The 20,364-nt window shown below is 35.7% G+C and overlaps 5 protein-coding genes and 1 long non-coding RNA gene across 10 annotated transcripts; 3 read left to right on the forward strand and 3 right to left on the reverse strand.

Moving 5' to 3' along the window:
- Positions 1-1,120: 1,120 nt before the first annotated feature.
- On the forward strand, positions 1,121-3,822 carry LOC111782082 (serine/arginine-rich splicing factor SR45a-like). Of its 2 annotated transcripts, XM_023662864.1 has the most exons (7): positions 1,121-1,293; positions 1,408-1,427; positions 1,864-1,986; positions 2,099-2,363; positions 2,692-2,841; positions 3,170-3,239; positions 3,339-3,822. In XM_023662864.1, exons 4-7 carry the CDS (start codon positions 2,262-2,264, stop codon positions 3,554-3,556), a joined length of 540 nt encoding a protein of 179 aa, XP_023518632.1. In that variant the 5' UTR covers positions 1,121-1,293; positions 1,408-1,427; positions 1,864-1,986; positions 2,099-2,261; the 3' UTR covers positions 3,557-3,822. The 2 variants fall into 2 exon arrangements, with proteins under 2 accessions (XP_023518632.1, XP_023518634.1); XM_023662866.1 differs by lacking the exon at positions 1,408-1,427.
- Positions 3,823-3,925: 103 nt separating this feature from the next.
- On the reverse strand, positions 3,926-5,089 carry LOC111782081 (thiosulfate sulfurtransferase 16, chloroplastic-like). Its single transcript, XM_023662863.1, has 6 exons — positions 4,982-5,089; positions 4,817-4,897; positions 4,541-4,725; positions 4,392-4,462; positions 4,212-4,265; positions 3,926-4,136 (listed from the first exon to the last, which is right to left on the reverse strand). Exons 1-6 carry the CDS (start codon positions 5,059-5,061, stop codon positions 4,056-4,058), a joined length of 552 nt encoding a protein of 183 aa, XP_023518631.1. The 5' UTR covers positions 5,062-5,089; the 3' UTR covers positions 3,926-4,055.
- A 2,387-nt stretch (positions 5,090-7,476) lies between these two features.
- On the reverse strand, positions 7,477-9,061 carry LOC111782288 (putative F-box protein At1g65770). 2 transcript variants are annotated; one of them, XM_023663140.1, is made up of 2 exons: positions 8,574-9,061; positions 7,477-8,468 (listed from the first exon to the last, which is right to left on the reverse strand). In XM_023663140.1, exons 1-2 carry the CDS (start codon positions 8,961-8,963, stop codon positions 7,734-7,736), a joined length of 1,125 nt encoding a protein of 374 aa, XP_023518908.1. In that variant the 5' UTR covers positions 8,964-9,061; the 3' UTR covers positions 7,477-7,733. The 2 variants fall into 2 exon arrangements, with proteins under 2 accessions (XP_023518908.1, XP_023518907.1); XM_023663139.1 differs by having other exon boundaries at positions 7,477-9,059.
- Positions 9,062-10,726: 1,665 nt separating this feature from the next.
- On the reverse strand, positions 10,727-12,221 carry LOC111781945 (putative F-box protein At1g65770). 2 transcript variants are annotated; one of them, XM_023662689.1, is made up of 2 exons: positions 12,188-12,221; positions 10,727-12,142 (listed from the first exon to the last, which is right to left on the reverse strand). In XM_023662689.1, exons 1-2 carry the CDS (start codon positions 12,191-12,193, stop codon positions 10,952-10,954), a joined length of 1,197 nt encoding a protein of 398 aa, XP_023518457.1. In that variant the 5' UTR covers positions 12,194-12,221; the 3' UTR covers positions 10,727-10,951. The 2 variants fall into 2 exon arrangements, with proteins under 2 accessions (XP_023518457.1, XP_023518456.1); XM_023662688.1 differs by having other exon boundaries at positions 10,727-12,218.
- A 1,458-nt stretch (positions 12,222-13,679) lies between these two features.
- Positions 13,680-20,069, forward strand: LOC111780954 (protein S-acyltransferase 10-like). Its single transcript, XM_023661322.1, has 11 exons — positions 13,680-13,791; positions 14,027-14,141; positions 14,765-14,839; positions 14,956-15,018; positions 15,154-15,246; positions 15,834-15,903; positions 16,807-16,916; positions 18,923-19,009; positions 19,201-19,284; positions 19,384-19,449; positions 19,595-20,069. Exons 1-11 carry the CDS (start codon positions 13,704-13,706, stop codon positions 19,764-19,766), a joined length of 1,023 nt encoding a protein of 340 aa, XP_023517090.1. The 5' UTR covers positions 13,680-13,703; the 3' UTR covers positions 19,767-20,069.
- Positions 17,293-18,514, forward strand: LOC111780955. Of its 2 annotated transcripts, none has more exons than XR_002812931.1 (4): positions 17,293-17,308; positions 17,932-18,006; positions 18,123-18,185; positions 18,321-18,513. It is a non-coding gene; the product is annotated as an uncharacterized LOC111780955 (long non-coding RNA). The 2 variants fall into 2 exon arrangements; XR_002812932.1 differs by lacking the exon at positions 17,293-17,308 and adding an exon at positions 17,337-17,852 and having other exon boundaries at positions 18,321-18,514.
- Positions 20,070-20,364: the final 295 nt, after the last annotated feature.

The following is a 20,364-nucleotide window of genomic DNA, read 5'->3' on the forward strand; positions in this document are numbered from 1 at the left end:
TTTTTAGTCGAAATAAAATATAAAAAAATTACAAATTTGTGGCAAATTTGTGGCGCTGTGGTTGAATCACTACCAATAACGTGTTATGTAGGACTCTTGCCTCACCCGGACCTTTAACTTATGACATCATCGACTTAGTTTTCAACTGGATATTGTGTCATGTAGGACTCTTGCCTCACCCGGACCTTTAACTGCCTCACCCGGACCTTTAACTTATGACATCATCGACTTAGTTTTCAACTGGATATTTAGGAATCTCTCTTGTTCATAGCCTTTAACTTATGACATATCGACTTAGTTTTCAACTGGATATTTAGGAATCTCTCTTGTTCATAGCCTTTAACTTATGACATCATCGACTTAGTTTTCAACTGGATATTTAGGAATCTCTCTTGTTCATAGATTATAGTTTTCAACTGGATATTTAGGAATCTCTCTTGTTCATAGATTATTCTCTTGTTCATAGATTATAGTTTTCAACTGGATATTCTTGTTCATAGATTATTCTCTTGTTCATAGATTATAGTTTTCAACTGGATATTTAGGAATCTCTCTTGTTCATAGATTATTGAGTGAGATTTCAGCTTCGTTAATTCAAAAAATTATTAATGATTTTTAAAGGTTTAATAAAAAAATTATTAATGATTTTAAAGGTTTAATTTATTTCGTTATAAGCGTGTAAATTAATAAAGTTTAAAATTTTAATGGATATGTTTAAAATTTTTAATGGATAAATTATTAATATAGAGATTTAATTAATAAACTTACAGACAAAAAAAAATTAAAAATTTAATGGATATAATTATTAATGTAGAGATTTAATTAATAAACTTACAGACAAAAAAAATTAAAAATTTAATGGATATAATTATTAATATAGAGATTAGAGATTTAATTAATAACTTACAGACAAAAAAAAATTAAAAATTTAATGGATATAATTATTAATATAGAGATTTAATTAATAAACTTACAAAAATTAGGATATAATATATAGAGATTTAATTAATAAACTTACAAAAATTAGGCTATAATTTGATTTTTTTTTTTATGTAATTTGAAGATGCAGTGATGTACGGTTGAGATGCGAGAGTGCACGATAAGAATAATATACACTGGAAAATTCTTGAAACAATACGAATTTTTTTTCTCACGAATCCCCAAGGTTTCTCTCCTCGCACAAGCCACGACGGCGATTTGCGACCGCTGCGGCTCGTGGAGAAGCCGTCTTCAGAAACCCTAAAATTCGTGTTTTGTATCTGTGTTTGCCTTTTGATTTCATTGCGGAAAATGGTAAGCTTTTTTTTTGTTTTTTTTTTCTCGTTTCTATTGATCTTTATCTGTTTATCGTTGTTTTTGTTTGATCTATTGAATATTTAATAATCGAATGCTGCTGATTCTGCGCAGGCTGATTCTCATCGCAAAAGGTGAGCTTAAAAATTTCTGTTGAAATGGTTTGTTTTTCTTACGATTGACGATCTCGGAGTTTTCTGGACCTAGGGCACAGAGATGATTTGTGTCGCAGCGTTCACGATTTTTTGTACCGTCGAATTTTTTTTACCACTTTTTGTCATGGGATGTTGATTAACTAAATTTGAACCTTCCTTGAAGGGAATAATTAGTCCACGCTCTTGAGCATTTTTAGAAGTTTTTTTTTTCATCCGTTCAGATGTCTGTAAGTTCGTTGATAAAAGAGTAGAACATTTTCAATGGAAGCATGGGCGAAAGAGATTGTGTGTTTTCGATGATGAAACTTGGCAGTTTAAGAACTTAGAACATTCTATTTAGAATATACTCATTTTAGTAATTCTAATGCCAGTGGATCCTTGATGTTAGAACTATTTATTGTAATAATTGATGCAGGTACTCTCGATCTCCTTCCCTCTGGAGAGCTCGTTCAAGGTCAAGATCTAGATCTAGGTCGCGATCGAGGCCCAGGTCTAGATCCAGATCATGGTCAAGGCCAAGGTCTCAAAGTCGTGGAAGGTTGGTTTTTATAGTTTTTTATTACTTGGATAAACTGAAAGTCAAAATGCTTTATGTTGGTGAACTTGGTACCTGAACCCTGTTCTTATGGTTTCACATGTTTCTGATTTAGATCAAGGTCCACAAGTCGTGGGAGGTGCATTTCTTCAGCTGGAACTCTGGATGAAAAACAAACAATACTCTGTTTCAGTACTTGAATTGGGTCTATTTCATGCCTTTGCTGCTTAGGTTGTTAGTGTTTCGATTCTCCTTGGATAACATTTTTAGCTTCTTCCATGGAGAATGCCCTTAACCCTGGGAATACGCTTTATGTCACCGGTCTATCTGCGAGGGTCACTGAAAGAGACCTTGAAGAACACTTTTCCAAGGAGGGCAAGGTTAGCTTCTGAACTCCAATTACTTGCAATTGATTGCATGATTATATGAGATTTACCTACTTCGTTCGTGATCCGAAAACAAATGATACAACATAAAGCAAGATCATACTTATTATATTTCTTGAACATTGGAATGGTAATTTGATAGATAACAAATGACCTCAAGTTCTGTGAATCCATAATATCCGATCGTATCGAAAAACATCAAAATAGAAAAACTAACAATTGGATTAGTTAACAAATGGCCCAAAGTTCTTCTATTACTTGTTTTCTTGGTCGTGGTGTAGTCGGTTTGTTCTTTCTTTTGTAATGCTTCTAATATTTGCAGGTAGCTTCTTGTTTCCTTGTGGTGGAACCACGAACACGAATTTCCCGGGGTTTTGCATTTGTCCAGATGGACAATGTTGATGATGCTAATCGGCGTGTTAAGCATCTCAACCAGTCAATTCTAGAAGGTCGATATATAACTGTGGAGAAGGTACTATGATTATTCTTCTCTGGTTAGCGTTCGAGTAGTTTCGTTATTTTTTCCTAACTTGGAGATTTTCTGGTTATATTCTGAACAAGTTGTGTCAGCTATGTTGGCAGCAATCAGAGATGATGAGTTCTTCATCCATGTCAACTTTTAGTGAAACAGCTTGGTCAATGACAAGCTTAAACAACAGATTTCAATTGCGCCCGATCAACTAAACAGATTTCAAAAGAGCTTATCTGAAAACAATATGAACGATACGATCGAACCCTTTTATTTATATTTGACGGGTTATTACCGAAAGAAATGAGGTAACGCATTTGTTGTCTTTCAGTCACGGAGGAAACGGCCAAGAACTCTAACGCCTGGACACTATTTGGGGTTGAAAAACACCAGAGACTCTGGTAAGCATAACCTATTGAGTAATTTGCAATGATGTGCTTTGAATTGTAATTTACCTGATGCATTACCTTGACGCTGGTTTTGTTCCTTCTTGTTCTAAGGCTACCGTGATGATCGAGGAAGGTACCGTGGTGGCTCTCTTCGTGATGACTATGGTTATCGTCGGTCTCCAAGACGCTCACCATATCAGGGGCCTCGAGAGTACTCCCCTCGATATTCCTCCCCTTATGGTGGAAGATCAAGGAGGGATCACTCCAGGTCGCCTCCTTACTCCCCGTATGGCAGCCCGGATAGGAGGTATCCTCATGGCTCCAGGTGAGGCATCTTTTAATGTACCTTTTTTTCGTGCTGTTAAAGACGACTGTGGTTGGTTATAAGTTTAGTCGAACATTTGTTTGTTCCTCCTAGTTTCAAGCAGTCCAACTGGCCGAACGTTTATCATATGGGTTTATTTGACAAACGGTATTCAAAGTACTTTTCTTTAACCCAACTGTTCAAAACTAGTTCGATCGAAGAAAATAGGAGGAAACGTCGTTAATTAGTAACTACGAAACGTTGTATTTGATGATTCTTTTTGAACTTTTACCTCTTAATTTGATCATTTAGTTCCTGCACTTTATTAACTCTCCATAGATACATAAAATTTATGTTTATTGATATTCACAGTGATCGATCGATACAAGATCTCCGAACATGCTTGCTTCCTTGTCATTTACTCCGAGAAAGAAAAGATTTGAATCCATAACATTTTTGAGTAGTTGAACGGTCTCTCTAAGACGATGCGAGTAGTGAGTAACCGACATTTTTTTTTTTGGTGATTATTTAGAACTTCCCATGGGAAGTCCATTGCAAGACCAAGCTTCATATCCACCTGATATGTCCATTACATACCTATATCCCTACACAAATATCACTTCATACTTCACATTCTTTGAAGGTCAAATTAATAAAAACTATAAAACCCAAAGACTTACAGAGGCAAGAAGATCGGCGGCAGCCAGACGAGACCGCTTCCCCCTTCGGCTTCCCTTTCCGACAATACAAAACCACCAACCACCAAAATTCAGATTCCAATCATGAAGGATCATCAAGATTTTCAAAATTTTCTTCCCAAAAGGATCCATAATGTAATTTCATAATGAAGCCAAACTTACAACGATGATTTCATCATCTTCTCGGAAATGAATCGCCACTTCCGCCAAGAAATGTGGATTCCTCGTCATCTCTGCAAAAAATCTTCATTAAAAATCATCGAATTTCAATTTTAGTGGAGAGAAATTTTGAGAATCGGACAGAAAATTACCCGATCCGACTCTGTGCAAGTAAGGGATGTTAATGGCGGCAGGAGCGTGGCCGGCGCTGAACTCTTCCGGCGTTCTTACATCTAAGTATCGATATCCTGCTTGAAGAAGCTCCAGAGCTACACGCACCGGCACCGACGTCGGAGCCGTCGTGGCTTGCACCGGCTTTCTCAGAATAGCATTCCGACTTGGATTAATGAAATCGGAGGTTAGTTAGAATTTTAAACACATTAATTGATGTTCGAATTTCATTACAATTGGAAGGCGCATTCGTTTACCTGGTGCTCGAATGTTCATGGCTGACGCCGGAGCATCTCCGGCGGCGGTGCAGAGAATCCGTTATCGGCAACAACCTCCCCCTGCGAACAAAAACTTAAGCTTAGATTATCAAATGAGTCGTAAATAAAGACATAGATTAGAAATAAAATGAGTTGAAGATATACGTTGGAGTGAGATTATTGTTACTGGGAAGAAGAAAGAGAGAAATGGAGGTAATTAAAGAGGGCAAGGAAGCGTGCGACATGGCGGTGCGGCCGCGGACGCAGAAGAAGATGAAGAAGAAGAAGAAGAAGGGAAAATTTTATAATATAAATTAAGACATGAAGGCCTAAAATGTTAAATTACGAATATTTGTGGACTAAATACAAATTAAGTTCAAATAATAGGACCAAACTTAAAATTATTATTTTATTTTATATATATATTTAAATATAAATATATAATAGAAACAATTTAGAAGTTAGATTGATTTAAATATTAATTGGCTTAAATTTATTATTAACTATTAATGTTTAAATGTTTAAAGAAATATATTTTGTATATATATAAATAAAGAAAGAGAAGCAATAAAAACATTATAATATTTATGAAATATTTGAACATTTAGTGGAGAGTAGTTATAAATTAGCTTCATTACATATTAAATATGCTAGAAATGTTATTACTCCTAATTATAAATATATTAAATAGGATTAAATACCAATTAAAAATTGAGTACAGATGATTAATTTCCAAATAATAAATGTCACATAGTAATTGAGTTTTTTTTGGTGAAATCAAGTTACAATTAATGTGCTCAATTTTAATATTTTGTTTCATTATTGTTTATATTTCGTTTTTTTTTTAAGTATTAATTTGTAATTTATTACTTGTTTAAGTTTATAATTTTCAAAAATAAAATATTTACTAGGAAAGTAATATTTATATTTAGACCAAATATTTCAAACTACTTGTCGTCAAGACGTCGAGTAAAGTCTCCGGCATCTCCAAAAGCGGGGTGGTTAGGTTCCCTGTAAACAAGGTAAACCCAATGGGAACCAAAAAACGGGAGGGTGCCGCATTGATTTCAATTTTCTTATCAAAGATATTCATTCTACCGCTTTATGTTAAGAATAACGTGGAGATACAATTATACTATATTTTTTATTTAGTCCTTAAATTTTAAAATATTACGATCTTACTCATAAATTTGAAGTTAATAGCATACAATTGCCCCTTTGCCCGCATCGCTTTATTGAAGATTATGTTCCTCCCTAAATTTAGGGAACCCTAATTTATTGAAGATTATGTTCCTCCCTAAGTTTAGAGAACCCTAATTTTCCTACAATGCTACAATGTTGCAGTCCTTCGCATCGATGCATGGAGAATCGGGGAACCTTGCGAATTCTAGATATTGGATGATGAAGGTCCCACATCGACTAATTTAGGGAATGATCATGGGTTTATGATCAAAGAATACTCTCTCCATTGGTGTGAGACCTTTTGGGAAGCCCAAAATAAAGTCACAAGAGCTTATGCTCAAAGTGGACAATATTATACCATTATAGAGAGTCGTGTTCGTCTAACACTAGAAACATCAATAGGGAACCTTACGAATTCCAGAAACACCAATTCCTTGAGTGCTTACAAGCCTACATGATTCAACTACTTGATTAATTTGAAAATACAGGAAATTCATTTCCTTTCGAAGAGATTCATAGCAAAATAGGACTGATAAATTGCTATTTCTGCAATAAGATTAAGAATCACGGATCTCCATAATGGTATGATATTGTCCACTTTGAGCATAAGCTCTATGAGATTAAGAATCACGGATCCCCATAATGGTATGATATTGTCCACTTTGAGCATAAGCTCTATGAGATTAAGAATCACGGATCCCCATAATGGTATGATATTGTCCACTTTGAGCATAAGCTCTATGAGATTAAGAATCACGGATCCCCATAATGGTATGATATTGTCCACTTTGAGCATAAGCTCTATGAGATTAAGAATCACGGATCCCCATAATGGTATGATATTGTCCACTTTGAGCATAAGCTCTATGAGATTAAGAATCACGGATCCCCATAATGGTATGATATTGTCCACTTTGAGCATAAGCTCTATGAGATTAAGAATCACGGATCCCCATAATGGTATGATATTGTCCACTTTGAGCATAAGCTCTATGAGATTAAGAATCACGGATCCCCATAATGGTATATAATTTTCCACTTTAAGCATAAGCCCTAGCAAAATAGGACTGGTAAATTGCTATTTCTGCAATAAGATTAAGAATCACGGATCCCAATAATGGTACGATATTGTCCATTTTGAGCCTAAGCTCTTGGTGAATTTGAAAAGACAGGAAACATTTCCTTCCTCTATAATGAGGTTAGGAATCACATATCCCCAAAATGGTACGATATTGTCCACTTTGAGTATGAGCTCTCTTGGCTTTGCTTTGGGTTTCCCCAAACTGCCTCCTACCAATGGAGATTGTATTCCTTTACAAACCCATGATCATTCTCTAAATTAGTCGATGTGGGACTTTCATCCAACCGAATAAAGAGTAAATTGCCACGATAATCAGTGTTCATTGGGAGGATGAGGGACATGGAGAAACATCCAAAGTTCAGGAGGCAAATCGGACCACCGTGCAAGACTGTAGAGAGATAATCAAATCAAAGAGGAAAGTTTTCCAAGGGCTTGAGAGTTCTCCATGTTCCAAGAAAACATATTTACACATTCTAAGAACACCTTATTACAGACTACAGAGCCAAGATTCAGAATGACACATTGACGACACCATTAATTTAGAGCCACACTAAGATTCAGGATAAACACAAAATAGTTAGGAAGAAAACTTACAGTATCGAGAATGCCAACTGATGAACTTGGGACTCCATTTTTGCATCTCATCCAGCATCCTTAGCAGGCTGAGACATATAAATTATCAGAAGCATGTTCTTCATACTGAGTGGCCTCGAAGTTGAGCCAAATTGGGGGCGGCCCAAAAATTGGTTCATTATCATGGATTGATGCTTTGGCAATCCTTTTATACTTGAGCTCGAAATAATGAGTGTTGTACCCGAGAGTGGATCTTGGTGCATGAGTAAAATATATGCAACTCCCTTTAACTCCTTCAAATTTTGGGGCTGAAATTGAAAAACAACAATCATTGCCCAAAACAAAGGATTGATTCCCCAAATTTCTAACCTCCACCCATCTTCCCCACTCTTGATCCAGCCTGTGGACTTTGAAATCAATTACTTTAGGAGGTGAATCTTCAATGAGATTATTCAACCAATGGATATGGAAAATATCTGCATTCCATAACAGTGGCTCCTTATCCAGAAATCGATCAACAACATAAAGTTCATCATCAGACTCCACCAAATGCTTCTGATTACCAAAACCACACAATGGAGGAGAAAACTGTACCAATCTCATCGATGAATCGATCCAGAAAATTGTTCCCCATCTATCAACTGCATAAAACTGCCCCTTGTACACAATCACATCGTCGTAGTGAAAATTCCGGTCGTCAATCAGCGTCCATTTGTAATCTCCATGTTTAGCAAACCCTAATTTTCCACCTGCGTAAACAGCTACAATGGTGCAATACTTCACATCGATCCAGGGGCAATCAGGGAACATTACAACCTTAGTAATTCGAGGAACAAGAGCACCATTAGTATATCCAAGCGTATACGATTTAGCTACTTCGTAAATTCGAAAATCCAGCAAGTTCACTTCCTTCCGAAATACCTCGTTGTCATATTTAACATAGCGTGTTGAAAGCGGATGCAGAAAACGCATTGTACCTAATTTTGTACTCTCGACCTTCGCCAACCAGCCCTCCGCCGCAAAAGAAGAAGAAGAAGCAGAATCGGACGAGTGTTGATGATCGAGGGGACTTAGGCGATAGATAACCCTTCGGATAAGCAAGGCATCGGTGAGATGATCGGCGGTGAAGATTGGAGAAGGAAGATCGAGAGGTAAAAGAGAAGAAACGACGTTGAAAGGAGGAAGGGAAGCACGCCAAGATCGGCAGACGCTGCGAAATCGAAGGACGTCGATGTACGTTTCCAAGCTTTTTCCGATGATCGGCAAAATTTCAGGAGGAAGATCGGACCACTGTACACGGCTATCGTCCATGGCGGAGGCTTGACTGGCGGAGGGAAAGAATCAATTTCGTCCAACAGAAAGACGACTCGAATTACGGTAACCAGATATAAAAGTATTTTTAAAAATAGTTTATATTTCGAAATAATAAGATATCACGGAGAAATAGGTAAATTGATAATTAATTAATTAATTTTTTTTTTTTTTTTAATTTTATAGATAACTTTTCTCTCTTTTATATTTTATTCAAATATACCCACGAAGATTTTGTCTTTCTTTTATAGTTTATTTCGTTTTCCTTTCCCATTAACTAGACTCTAGGGACCATAAGGTTCTCGCTGGCACACCATTTTAAGTGTCGGATTTGATAACGTTGGCACATCATTCGTTTTCCTTTCCCATTAGTTGGACTCTAGGGAGCACAACGTTCTCGCTAACACACTATTTTAAGTGTCGGCTTTGATAATGCTGGCACATCTTGTGTCAGTTTTGATAACATTTCCCTCCTTTAAGGCTTCCTGTCACTCCTTTAAGGCTTCCTTGCTCAATGTCGTTCAAGTCGCTCAAGCCCACCGCTAACAGATATTGTATCTTTAGACTTTTAAGTTTCTCCGGTTTTTAAAACGTTAGACTTTATTTTTGTTCAGGTTTCCCCGCCCCGGTTTTTAAAACGTTAGACTTTTATTTTCAGGTTTCCACGCCCCGGTTTTTAAAACCTAGTCATATCCCCTACCTTAAAACCTAGTCATATCCCCTACCTTAAAACCTAGTCATATCCCCTACCTTAAAACCTAGTCATATCCCCTACCTTAAAACCTAGTCATATCCCCTACCTTAAAACCTAGTCATATCCCCTACCTTAAAACCTAGTCATATCCCCTACCTTAAAACCTAGTCATATCCCCTACCTTAAAACCTAGTCATATCCCCTACCTTAAAACCTAGTCATATCCCCTACCTTAAAACCTAGTCATATCCCCTACCTTAAAACCTAGTCATATCCCCTACCTTAAAACCTAGTCATATCCCCTACCTTAAAACCTAGTCATATCCCCTACCTTAAAACCTAGTCATATCCCCTACCAATAGTCATATCTCTCTCTGCCCTCGTGCCTTCATTTTCTAAAACTTTCTCTTAAACAGAGGCCCAGAGCAAACTTTCTCTTAAACAGAGGCCCAGAGCATACGTTGCTTGGCTGTAGGCGACGTAAGAACTAGAGGCTCGAGCATACGTCAATTGGCCGTAGGCGACGTAAAAATGAATTGGCTTAGCTCACTTGTTACCATCGAGTGTGACAAGTGTCGAAATAGTCTCTCTAAAAAAAGCATGTTCTTTTTTTTACTTGCACACAAATATTATCCACTTTATGAAAAGAAGATATCAATGATATCAATGAACTTCTATGATCACGAGATTTAACCAATTGTGTTGATCGTGGAATATCATTGAGAAATAGGAATCTTTATGTTGGATCTAACCTAATAATTTTAGTAATTTACTAAAAAAAAAATCTCAGCAATAACAAATCTTTTTTTAAGTTCAAATAATAAAACTTTTTAGAGCATATTTGGATTTTCAGTTCAAATAATAAAATTGCTTAGTGCATATTTGGATTTTAAGGTAACAAACACTCTTCAATTATTTGTTTATTTTTCCTCTCTTTATGAAGACGGGTTTTCATTTTACCAGTTCGTTGCAATTACCAATTCTGGGCTAAGTAGAAAGAATAATGAATTTATTGACTGAATCCTGACCCACCCACCATTCCGATGGATCATTCTATCTCCTACCTACTACCAACTCTGCTCGGAGTTGCATAATTGAATGGCTGTCATGGAACATCCATCAATCTTTACATCAATCCAATCAGAAAATAAACAAAACAAAAGAATCCTACATGAAGCTATTTGAAACCCAGCAAAAGTGCCTAAATTGAAACACAAAACCAATTGGAAAGTGAACTTACAGTGGACTTCATTCATCCTGTTCATCTGTAAGTCTCGTGGATGATGAACTGATATCAGGCAGGCAGAGATGGCTCCCAATCCAGCCAAATCGGGGACGCCTTCAAAATCTGCAGACATGATTTCTGAATACTCCCTTTCTCAAGATTGAACACATGAGTGCCAAATCCACGCCCAAGGTCTGATCTCAAATCATGTGAAAAATATATGCAATTCCCTTCAGAACCTTCAACATCACCGCTTGAAACTGAGAAACCATCCGTCCCCAAAATGAACGCGTCATTCCCCAGATCCTTAACCTCCACCCATCTTCCCTGTTCTTCATCAAGCCTGTAGACCTTGAAATCGACTGCATTTGCTGTCGATATGCTACAGCACCACATACGAATATGAAACGAATTTGAATTCAATAAATCCAATAAACATGCCTTCCTTTCCACAAATCGATCCACTGCGTAAAGTTCGCCCCGACATACAACGAAATGTTTTAGGTCACCGGATTCACTCATTGGAGGAGCAATTTCAATAAATTTCATCGATGAATCAATTACGAAAACTCTTCCCGCTCTATTAACTGTGTAAATTTTTCCTTTGTGCATAATCACATCATCGTAAAGAGATTTGTGTTCGCCAATCCGCTGCCAGCAATTTCGCGCATTCTCATATTTCCTAAACGCTAACCTTCCTATACGGTCGATTCCTACAATAACGCAGTTCTTCACATCGAGGCAGGCAGATTGAGGCAACACTACAACCTTATCTACTGCTGAAACACTAGTGGTATAAAAATTAGTGAGTTCAGTAAAATACGATTTACCTACTTCCTCGATTCCAAAATCCAGAAAGTTCACTTCATTCACTTGGTTGCTGGAGAGGCATTGATAGTCCGAATAGATCGGGAGATGAAATCGCTTATCGGCGAGATTTGTGGTCTCGATCTTGGCTAACCAGCCCTTGGGAGAATCAGATTTATGTTGATCGAGAGGAATGAAACGATAGATTATCTTTCGGAAAAGTACAACCTCATGCTTTGAACGATGAAATAAGGGATCAGGGCGACTGCGAAGGGGAGGGGGAAGTGAAAGAGGAAAAATGGCGTTCACTTTCGGAAGAGAATCACGCCATAATCTACAGACGCTGCGAAATCGGAGAACGTCGATGTAGGTATGGAGATTCTTTCCGATCAGCGGCCATAGCTGTGGAGGCAGGTCGGACCACGGTACCTGAGATTCCTCCATTCGAGATTCCTCCATCCGAGATTCCTCCATTCGAGATTCCTCCATTCGAGATTCCTCCATTCGAGTGGTAGAATTGCTGTCGTTTCCTTCCGAGAAGAAGACTGTAATTTCTTAAAATTTAATCAAATCGATTCTTATTTTTATATATTTTTTTTTAATTTCAAAAATTTCTATTTTTAGATTTTGTTGACTAAACCCTTCTAAATCTGTGAATCTTTACGATATATCTAAATTTTATTATAAAATCTGTTATAAACTTATTTCCAATAATAAATTCAAAAATTCAAAAACCCTTCTAAATCTGTGAATCTTTACGATATATCTAAATTTTATTATAAAATCTGTTATAAACTTATTTCCAATAATAAATTCTCATCTTTCTAAAATTTAAAAAATTTTAAATTATTCCTTATAATTTAATAAAATCATAAAAACAAAACTCTTACGAACAAGACTCTCCGCAATGGTATGATATTATCCACTTTGAACATAAGCTATCGTGCTTTGCTTTGGACTTCCCTAAAAAGTGTCATGCTAATGGAGTTAGTATTCCTCACTTATAAACTCATGATCATTCCCTAAATTAGTCGATGTGGGACTTCCATCATCCAACAACTCTAACTCCATCATATAATAATTCAAATTTAAATACGATATTTAATAAACATTCATTTCCTTTTTATACATTACTATATTAATTATTTGCGTTATTAAAATAGTAAAATCATCCTATCCGTTCATTAGCTTCAGCCTTAGTTTGTCCTCGAACCACATCTTATAGAAGAAATGTTTTGCTCTAATATTATCATTTTTCTAAATGTCTCGTGTCTATATAGGATTCAAACCATAATTTGAGACCCAAATTAGTAATTCGTATCATCGACATTCTTTTGCATCTCTTACGACATGACCACGTTATTTACTTATCTTAAAATACTAAAAAAGAAAACTGTTATTATAAATCAACACGAGTTATTTTAGCATGTTTGAAATTTTTGTGATTGGGTCGTTGAAAAGAAATGTGTATTTTATTGATATGAATAGTAACGGCCAGTTTTAAACATTTCTTAATTGTTAAGACCAATGTAATTTCGAGCGGTCCATTCTTTCGTTCATCATAAATATTTTTTCATAACCCACGTATAATTATCAATAAAAAAAAATTAAATGTTAAAATTTTGAAGTTAGTATTAAGGGTGAGGATAAAATTGGATTTTCTCAAATTCTAAGGGCTAAAATTGTAATTTAAGCCTAAAGATATTAATTGAAATTTAGGGTTTAATGGAATGTAGTTAAAATTAATTTGGCTTCTCAACTATTTAATAATGACTGGATCAATTATATATAATAATAATAATAATAATTAAATGATTAAATGAAAAAGAAATTATAAAATTGGCTCATTGGAATTGAACACCGTTCTTACAGTTTCTCTTGCAGATTCAGTACAACAACTCTTACCTTCTCTTCTTCAATGGTAATTTCTGAGTAAACGGCGACAAAACTCTTCGAAAATTGCTCGCCGATAACGTTGATGTAAAATTGCCACCAGTTTTTTCATGGTTTGAAGATGATAATGGATGTTTGCCGCCCTCGCGACTTCTTGGATCGAACAATGGACCGATACGTTCGCCTTTTCCCCTGCCTCTCCGATCCTGGTACGTCTCGAAAACTTAACCTCTTTTTCAATCCATGACAGACTTTTGGGGAACTGAAATGGGAACTGAGTAATGGATGCAGATTACTTGCGCTTTTCCCCATGTTTCTATGCTTTTTGGTTTCACTAATTTACCTTGTCTTATCTGAATTTTAGTTGAGCTTGATGCCTTCGTCGTTTTCTGCTGGTTCTTTCGTTTCTTATCATTATCTTCGTTTCTTACTCGTGGGTTTCAGCTCGGAGATCTTCATCGGGTTTAAAAGTAGCATTGGTGATGCTGCACCTGGTTTATGTTGGACTTCTCTTTGCATTCGACCGGCATTTGATTGAAGAAGCCGAAACTAGACCGTGGTATGTTGTTGTTTGCTCTTGGTTTGAGTTTTCTGTGTTCGAAATAATTTGGGTCAGCTACTACGTTTATCTTTCCAAGAAATACAGTGGCTGCTAGGTTTATTTTGTGAGTCTGCACTTGCTAATTGTCAACTTAACTTTTCTGGTGCATAAATTGGTTGGCATTATTTGTAAAGTGGAAACAATCTTTCAAGGTTGTTGTTAAGTTCTACAATGTTTGGAGTCATGAAATCCACAAAATATGAACACTTCAAGTAGGCATGACCTCGAAAATATTAGGCAGACAATTACTTGTCTCGTGGGTGGGTTATTTTGTTGAGAAATGTAAAATCTCAGTGTTCATTTGTAGCCCCGGGAGCTGATTTATGGTCAGATTATGAGTTCCTTTTGCTGTCTTCTTTTTATAAACTAATGTGTATGAAGTAATCAAGAGTCTTACCACAAATATTGGAATATCTAGACTTGTGAGAGGCCTTGGAGTATTTTCTAGTGGTTGCTCTGGTCTCAATTTATGGTAGCTAGGGTCGGTATTCAGATTATTTTGGTAAGTAGTTTAAAGTAGCTTCCTCTAATTGTTCCCGTCTTAGAAAAGTTTCAGACGTCTTTTTTCTCACAATTCTCAGGTACACAGCTTCATATTTGTTGCTTGTTGTCGCTACCCTCATTCAATACTTTTTAACATCATGTTCATCTCCTGGGTAATGGCAACTATCTTGTGTTTCATTGAGATCTCTTGTTATATTAAGTAACGATATCTTACTTCGCAGGAAAAATTGACTACTTTTTCTTCCTTTTCTCCCTTTTTTCTTCTTAGCTATGTACTTGATGCAATGAGGGCTTCTAATGAGAAAGATATTGCTTTTCGAAAGGCATCAAAGTACGTTTTATCACCTTGATTGTAAAAGTATTTAATTCGTATCTTATTCTCGGTACTTAGTGAGAGAATAACCAATAAATATGATGTGAATTTAAATTTTCTTAATATATTTGTTTTCTAAATGTTTAAGCAAAGACAACCTGCTTCAAGCAAAAATGTAGATGTGGTTGTTACTATAGACCGGAACCAGGTTGGAAAAAATGTTCAGGGAGATTTAACATCGTGGACAAAGNAAAAAAAAAAAAAAAAAAAAAAAAAAAAAAAAAATAAAAAAAAAAAAAAAAAAAAAAGTCCTATTAGAGATAATTATCTAAGAAAATGTGGACATTCCTTTCCAGCCAGAGCTTCTAGGAAAAAACATCAGTGAAGTTGCACCACAAAATCTTGAACATGACATGGTCATTTGCAGAGGCCATATCTTCATATTTAATTGAACTTGTTGAATTCATTTGTGTTCAAATTGAATATGGTAAAGATGACTACAATTTTTCTGGATTGTCAGAACTAGTTTGTTTGGCTTTTCAGAAGCTTATGTTTTGTTTCAAAACTCTGATAAATAAAGATTGATTTGGGACAAGTTTTGCCATCGGACATGGTTTCTTAGCAATGTACTTTTCATTTCTGTTATTTTGAGAAATTAAACCAGCAACTGTTTAAATAGCTCTCAATTTGATATCTATGCCAAAATGACCACTTTTACCTGGGGTTAAAGGAATACAATGCCTTAACCACTCCATACTTGCAAAAAATCTATACTTTAAGTGTCCACAATTCCAATAGAATATGAGGAAAGTATTCATGTACGTGAAGTTGAGGAAAATTGTAATTGCTGTTTTTTCTTTGTTTTGCAGAAATTTTACTTGCTCCTATTGTCATGTTGAGCAGGTACTTTATACCATGTCATATTTACTCAGAATTGTTGTGTGATTCTCCATCATTGCTTCAATCAAGAAACTTGCATGGCCATAGTCTTGCATTTTCTTTTTTTTAAAAGTAGTAAGGCTGTATAGAAGTTGTTTTGAAATATTTGTTTAGGAGTTGCTTAGAAAAATATTGGGTGGCTATGAACTTTTTTTTTTTTTTTTTTTTTTTTTTTTTTTTTTTTTAACAAAAAACACCATTTACATGTTAAAGACATTATACACTTAAAATCATTAATCACAAGCCTATGAATGTAGAAACAAAAACACTTTTGCTTATTCTAAACAGTATGTTATTTACAAAAATTAGTTTAAAAGAAAACCTAGAGAATACTACTCTTAGCAAACAATTACCATAACATGTTTTCACTAAATTTTAATCCTACAAAGCATGTTGTTGATTTTCAGCCGCCCTAAACTTTTCACGTTGATTAATTTTTATTATTCTTTGGTTGACTAATCTCATCTCTATGAAAATTAACTCTGCAAAGAATCTTCAGAATATTTACGCTAGTCACCTATGAGTTTTCTCTTTCTTTGGTGAGGGTAACATTATGATAGTAATAGCACACCAGATAGATGGTACCAAAAGAAATAATTGGTATGGAATTGAATTGGAAAGTTAGTGAATGAAATCTTTCGAAACTTCCTGTTCATTTAAGTTGCAAAAATATGAAGCTAATGAAGTAAAACATATGCAGCGGTGCTGAGACGTGAACTGTTTATAAAAATAATAAATGTGTTTGCTATTGCTTCTGTAAATTCTTTAAATGAACAGTTTATTTTGGATTGCCGCTAATCCACATCTTGTATGCTTCTTATTTATCTAGTTGTAGTCTTCAACTTTTTTTTCCTTGTATATTTGCAGCCTCCGCGAACAAAGCATTGCCATGATTGTGATCGATGTGTACTTCAGTTTGATCATCACTGTGTTTGGCTTGGGACATGTATTGGCCAGGGCAATCATTGTCGATTCTGGTGGGTTTAAAAATTTGAGGTGTGACAAATAGTCAACTTCATATAAATTGATTGTTTTGGTTGGTACTTTTTGTCGAATTTGCTGTGCATCACTTTAGCTGTTTTTTTATATAATATGGATTGCATGATGCATTGATGTAAAATGTCGTTCGTTTAAGTTCTGATTCACTACAAGATTTGGTATATTGTGAAAAGCCTCGGGTTCAACTAGATAGTTATGGGGTAAACAAAATTCATTGGCTTCAGGAGATATTGAATTTTCCACAAGTTTCTGAACCATCAGATGTTAGTATTAGTAGACGCTCCACGATGTTGAACTAAATGCATAGTAAACGTTTAGTGGATAGCTGTGCACCAAGAAATGATTTGCTAAAGNCCGAAACTAGACCGTGGTATGTTGTTGTTTGCTCTTGGTTTGAGTTTTCTGTGTTCGAAATAATTTGGGTCAGCTACTACGTTTATCTTTCCAAGAAATACAGTGGCTGCTAGGTTTATTTTGTGAGTCTGCACTTGCTAATTGTCAACTTAACTTTTCTGGTGCATAAATTGGTTGGCATTATTTGTAAAGTGGAAACAATCTTTCAAGGTTGTTGTTAAGTTCTACAATGTTTGGAGTCATGAAATCCACAAAATATGAACACTTCAAGTAGGCATGACCTCGAAAATATTAGGCAGACAATTACTTGTCTCGTGGGTGGGTTATTTTGTTGAGAAATGTAAAATCTCAGTGTTCATTTGTAGCCCCGGGAGCTGATTTATGGTCAGATTATGAGTTCCTTTTGCTGTCTTCTTTTTATAAACTAATGTGTATGAAGTAATCAAGAGTCTTACCACAAATATTGGAATATCTAGACTTGTGAGAGGCCTTGGAGTATTTTCTAGTGGTTGCTCTGGTCTCAATTTATGGTAGCTAGGGTCGGTATTCAGATTATTTTGGTAAGTAGTTTAAAGTAGCTTCCTCTAATTGTTCCCGTCTTAGAAAAGTTTCAGACGTCTTTTTTCTCACAATTCTCAGGTACACAGCTTCATATTTGTTGCTTGTTGTCGCTACCCTCATTCAATACTTTTTAACATCATGTTCATCTCCTGGGTAATGGCAACTATCTTGTGTTTCATTGAGATCTCTTGTTATATTAAGTAACGATATCTTACTTCGCAGGAAAAATTGACTACTTTTTCTTCCTTTTCTCCCTTTTTTCTTCTTAGCTATGTACTTGATGCAATGAGGGCTTCTAATGAGAAAGATATTGCTTTTCGAAAGGCATCAAAGTACGTTTTATCACCTTGATTGTAAAAGTATTTAATTCGTATCTTATTCTCGGTACTTAGTGAGAGAATAACCAATAAATATGATGTGAATTTAAATTTTCTTAATATATTTGTTTTCTAAATGTTTAAGCAAAGACAACCTGCTTCAAGCAAAAATGTAGATGTGGTTGTTACTATAGACCGGAACCAGGTTGGAAAAAATGTTCAGGGAGATTTAACATCGTGGACAAAGATGGTGATGGACATGTACCCGCCTGGAACATCTCCTAGGTAACTTCTTTACTTGCTTTAAGAACAACGTTTTCGCTCTTTTTTTCATTAGAAACATAAATCATTTCATGGATGTATGACATAGATTAAAAAAAAAAAAAAAAAAAAATAGTAAACGTTTAGTGGATAGCTGTGCACCAAGAAATGATTTGCTAAAGAATCATATCCTCTATATGATTATTGGTTATTTTTGTTATCTGCCTTATTCTGTGTGATATGATTTTGTTCAGTTCTTCAATCTGATTGTGTATGTCAAGATGATTATTGAAATTGTATGTATTTGATGATATGATTAAGGTGCACAAATTGTTCCAAGTTCCTACGAATCGAATATTATTTCTACAACTACTATTATTGCTATAGCTCTTCAATTTGACTGTTAAAATATACTGTTTACTGTGCTTTTATTTTTCTTGGAAATTTTCAAGATATTACCCTTACAAAGGATAGTTTTGCTCACAACGTAGGTGGTACATTTTTGAGGAGACAACTTTATGCTTGTGGACTGGAATCTTGTTCATTTCATACCTCAAGGCTGATATAGTGCGGGCATGGTATGGTACCCTTACGACGCTTCTAATTCGATAAGATCCATTAGCTACTGTTGTAGTATTTCATGGTTAATTTCATTACCATATCATCAAAGATGATGATAGGAAAAGTAGAATGAAAAGTTTAGCTATCTCAAACCATGAACTTATCAATTGATGCTGAAGAGAAAGATCTTTGAATGGTTTATTGTCAGGTGGAATGCTGCCATTGTCATTATGCTGCTGATTACTTTGTCGATTGCCTTGATCTTTCTACTACTCTTGCTTCTATTTCATAGGTACTGCTGATTACCCCCATGCTTAAGCAGTCTTGGACGAACATCTTAATGTAGTAGTTATGACCCATGACTTAGTTACGATAATGTTTCGTTCTGCAGCTATCTTGTTCTTACAAATCAGACTACGTACGAACTCGTGAGACGTAGGCGAATCTTTTACTTAAGGTTAGCTCATTTCTTTCATTTCATTCTCGTGATTACCTCCATTCTAATTTGTGTTGCACATTTTCCATGAATGACATGTTATGCACCAGACTTCCAAGAACATTTACATTTAGTAGCAATGACAAGCCAGTTTGGTTATTTGCAGGGGCATTCCTGAAAGAGTTTTTCCCTTCAGCAAAGGAGTTTGCCATAATTTGTATGATTTCTGCTGTCATAGAAGCGTCTATCAATTGGAGCCCCTACCGTCGGTTCAAGCATTGGAAGAGAGATCGAGGCCGTACACATGTTCGGATCTCTTGCGATGTAGATGCTGCTGATTTATAAGGCCATACGATGTTTGGACATCACGAGGTGTAGATGCTGCTGATTTGTTACAGTGTACCATTTCCTTAACATTCTTTCATGTTCTTACTAGGTTGTGGTGGTTGGTTGGTGTGGGTAGAAGGTTCCATGTTCTCACTAGGTTGTGGTGTTTATTCCCCCCTTGAAATAGCTGCAGCTTTATTAGCTTAGGAAAACCTTGTTTCTTCTGGTGTAAAATGGTCTGCGGTGGTGAAATAGATGCTTTATGATTCTGTTAAAACTTTGCCCCCACGAGTAGATATTGACTTTTTTATATATTTCCTTTCGAACTTTTCCTTAAGGTTTTTAAAACACGTCTTTTTGGGAGGTTTTCACACCTGATAAAGAATGCTTCATTCTCCTCTACAACTGACGTGAGATTTCACAATCCATCCCTCTTCGGGGTCCAGTGTCCTCACTTGTACTCATTCCCTTCTCTAATCAATGTGGAACCCAATGTCCTTGTTGGCAACCGTCTTGTGTCCACTCCCTTTATGACTTAGCTTTTTTTGCTAGCACATCGCCCCGTGTCTGACTCTAATAGCATTTGTAATAACTCAAATTCACTGCCCA

The sequence above is a fragment of the Cucurbita pepo genome, chromosome LG19 (assembly GCF_002806865.2).
Source record: "Cucurbita pepo subsp. pepo cultivar mu-cu-16 chromosome LG19, ASM280686v2, whole genome shotgun sequence".
NCBI classification, from domain to species: domain Eukaryota; kingdom Viridiplantae; phylum Streptophyta; class Magnoliopsida; order Cucurbitales; family Cucurbitaceae; genus Cucurbita; species Cucurbita pepo.

Excerpts from the sequence above, each read along its gene's own strand:
- LOC111782082 (XM_023662864.1), top strand. The coding sequence starts at position 2,262 with ATGGAGAATGCCCTTAACCCTGGGAATACGCTTTATGTCACCGGTCTA. Across the intron at positions 2,842-3,169 it reads GATATATAACTGTGGAGAAG|TCACGGAGGAAACGGCCAAG; the intron begins GTACTATGATTA and ends GTTGTCTTTCAG. Across the intron at positions 3,240-3,338 it reads GAAAAACACCAGAGACTCTG|GCTACCGTGATGATCGAGGA; the intron begins GTAAGCATAACC and ends TCTTGTTCTAAG.
- LOC111782081 (XM_023662863.1), bottom strand. The coding sequence starts at position 5,061 with ATGTCGCACGCTTCCTTGCCCTCTTTAATTACCTCCATTTCTCTCTTT. Across the intron at positions 4,898-4,981 it reads AACAATAATCTCACTCCAAC|GGGGAGGTTGTTGCCGATAA; the intron begins GTATATCTTCAA and ends TTTTGTTCGCAG. Across the intron at positions 4,137-4,211 it reads CCGCCGATCTTCTTGCCTCT|GGATATAGGTATGTAATGGA; the intron begins GTAAGTCTTTGG and ends ATATTTGTGTAG.
- LOC111782288 (XM_023663139.1), bottom strand. The coding sequence starts at position 8,963 with ATGGACGATAGCCGTGTACAGTGGTCCGATCTTCCTCCTGAAATTTTG.
- LOC111781945 (XM_023662688.1), bottom strand. The coding sequence starts at position 12,193 with ATGGAGGAATCTCGAATGGAGGAATCTCGAATGGAGGAATCTCGGATG.
- LOC111780954 (XM_023661322.1), top strand. The coding sequence starts at position 13,704 with ATGATAATGGATGTTTGCCGCCCTCGCGACTTCTTGGATCGAACAATG. Across the intron at positions 15,019-15,153 it reads GCTTTTCGAAAGGCATCAAA|ACAACCTGCTTCAAGCAAAA; the intron begins GTACGTTTTATC and ends GTTTAAGCAAAG. Across the intron at positions 19,010-19,200 it reads GCTGATATAGTGCGGGCATG|GTGGAATGCTGCCATTGTCA; the intron begins GTATGGTACCCT and ends GTTTATTGTCAG.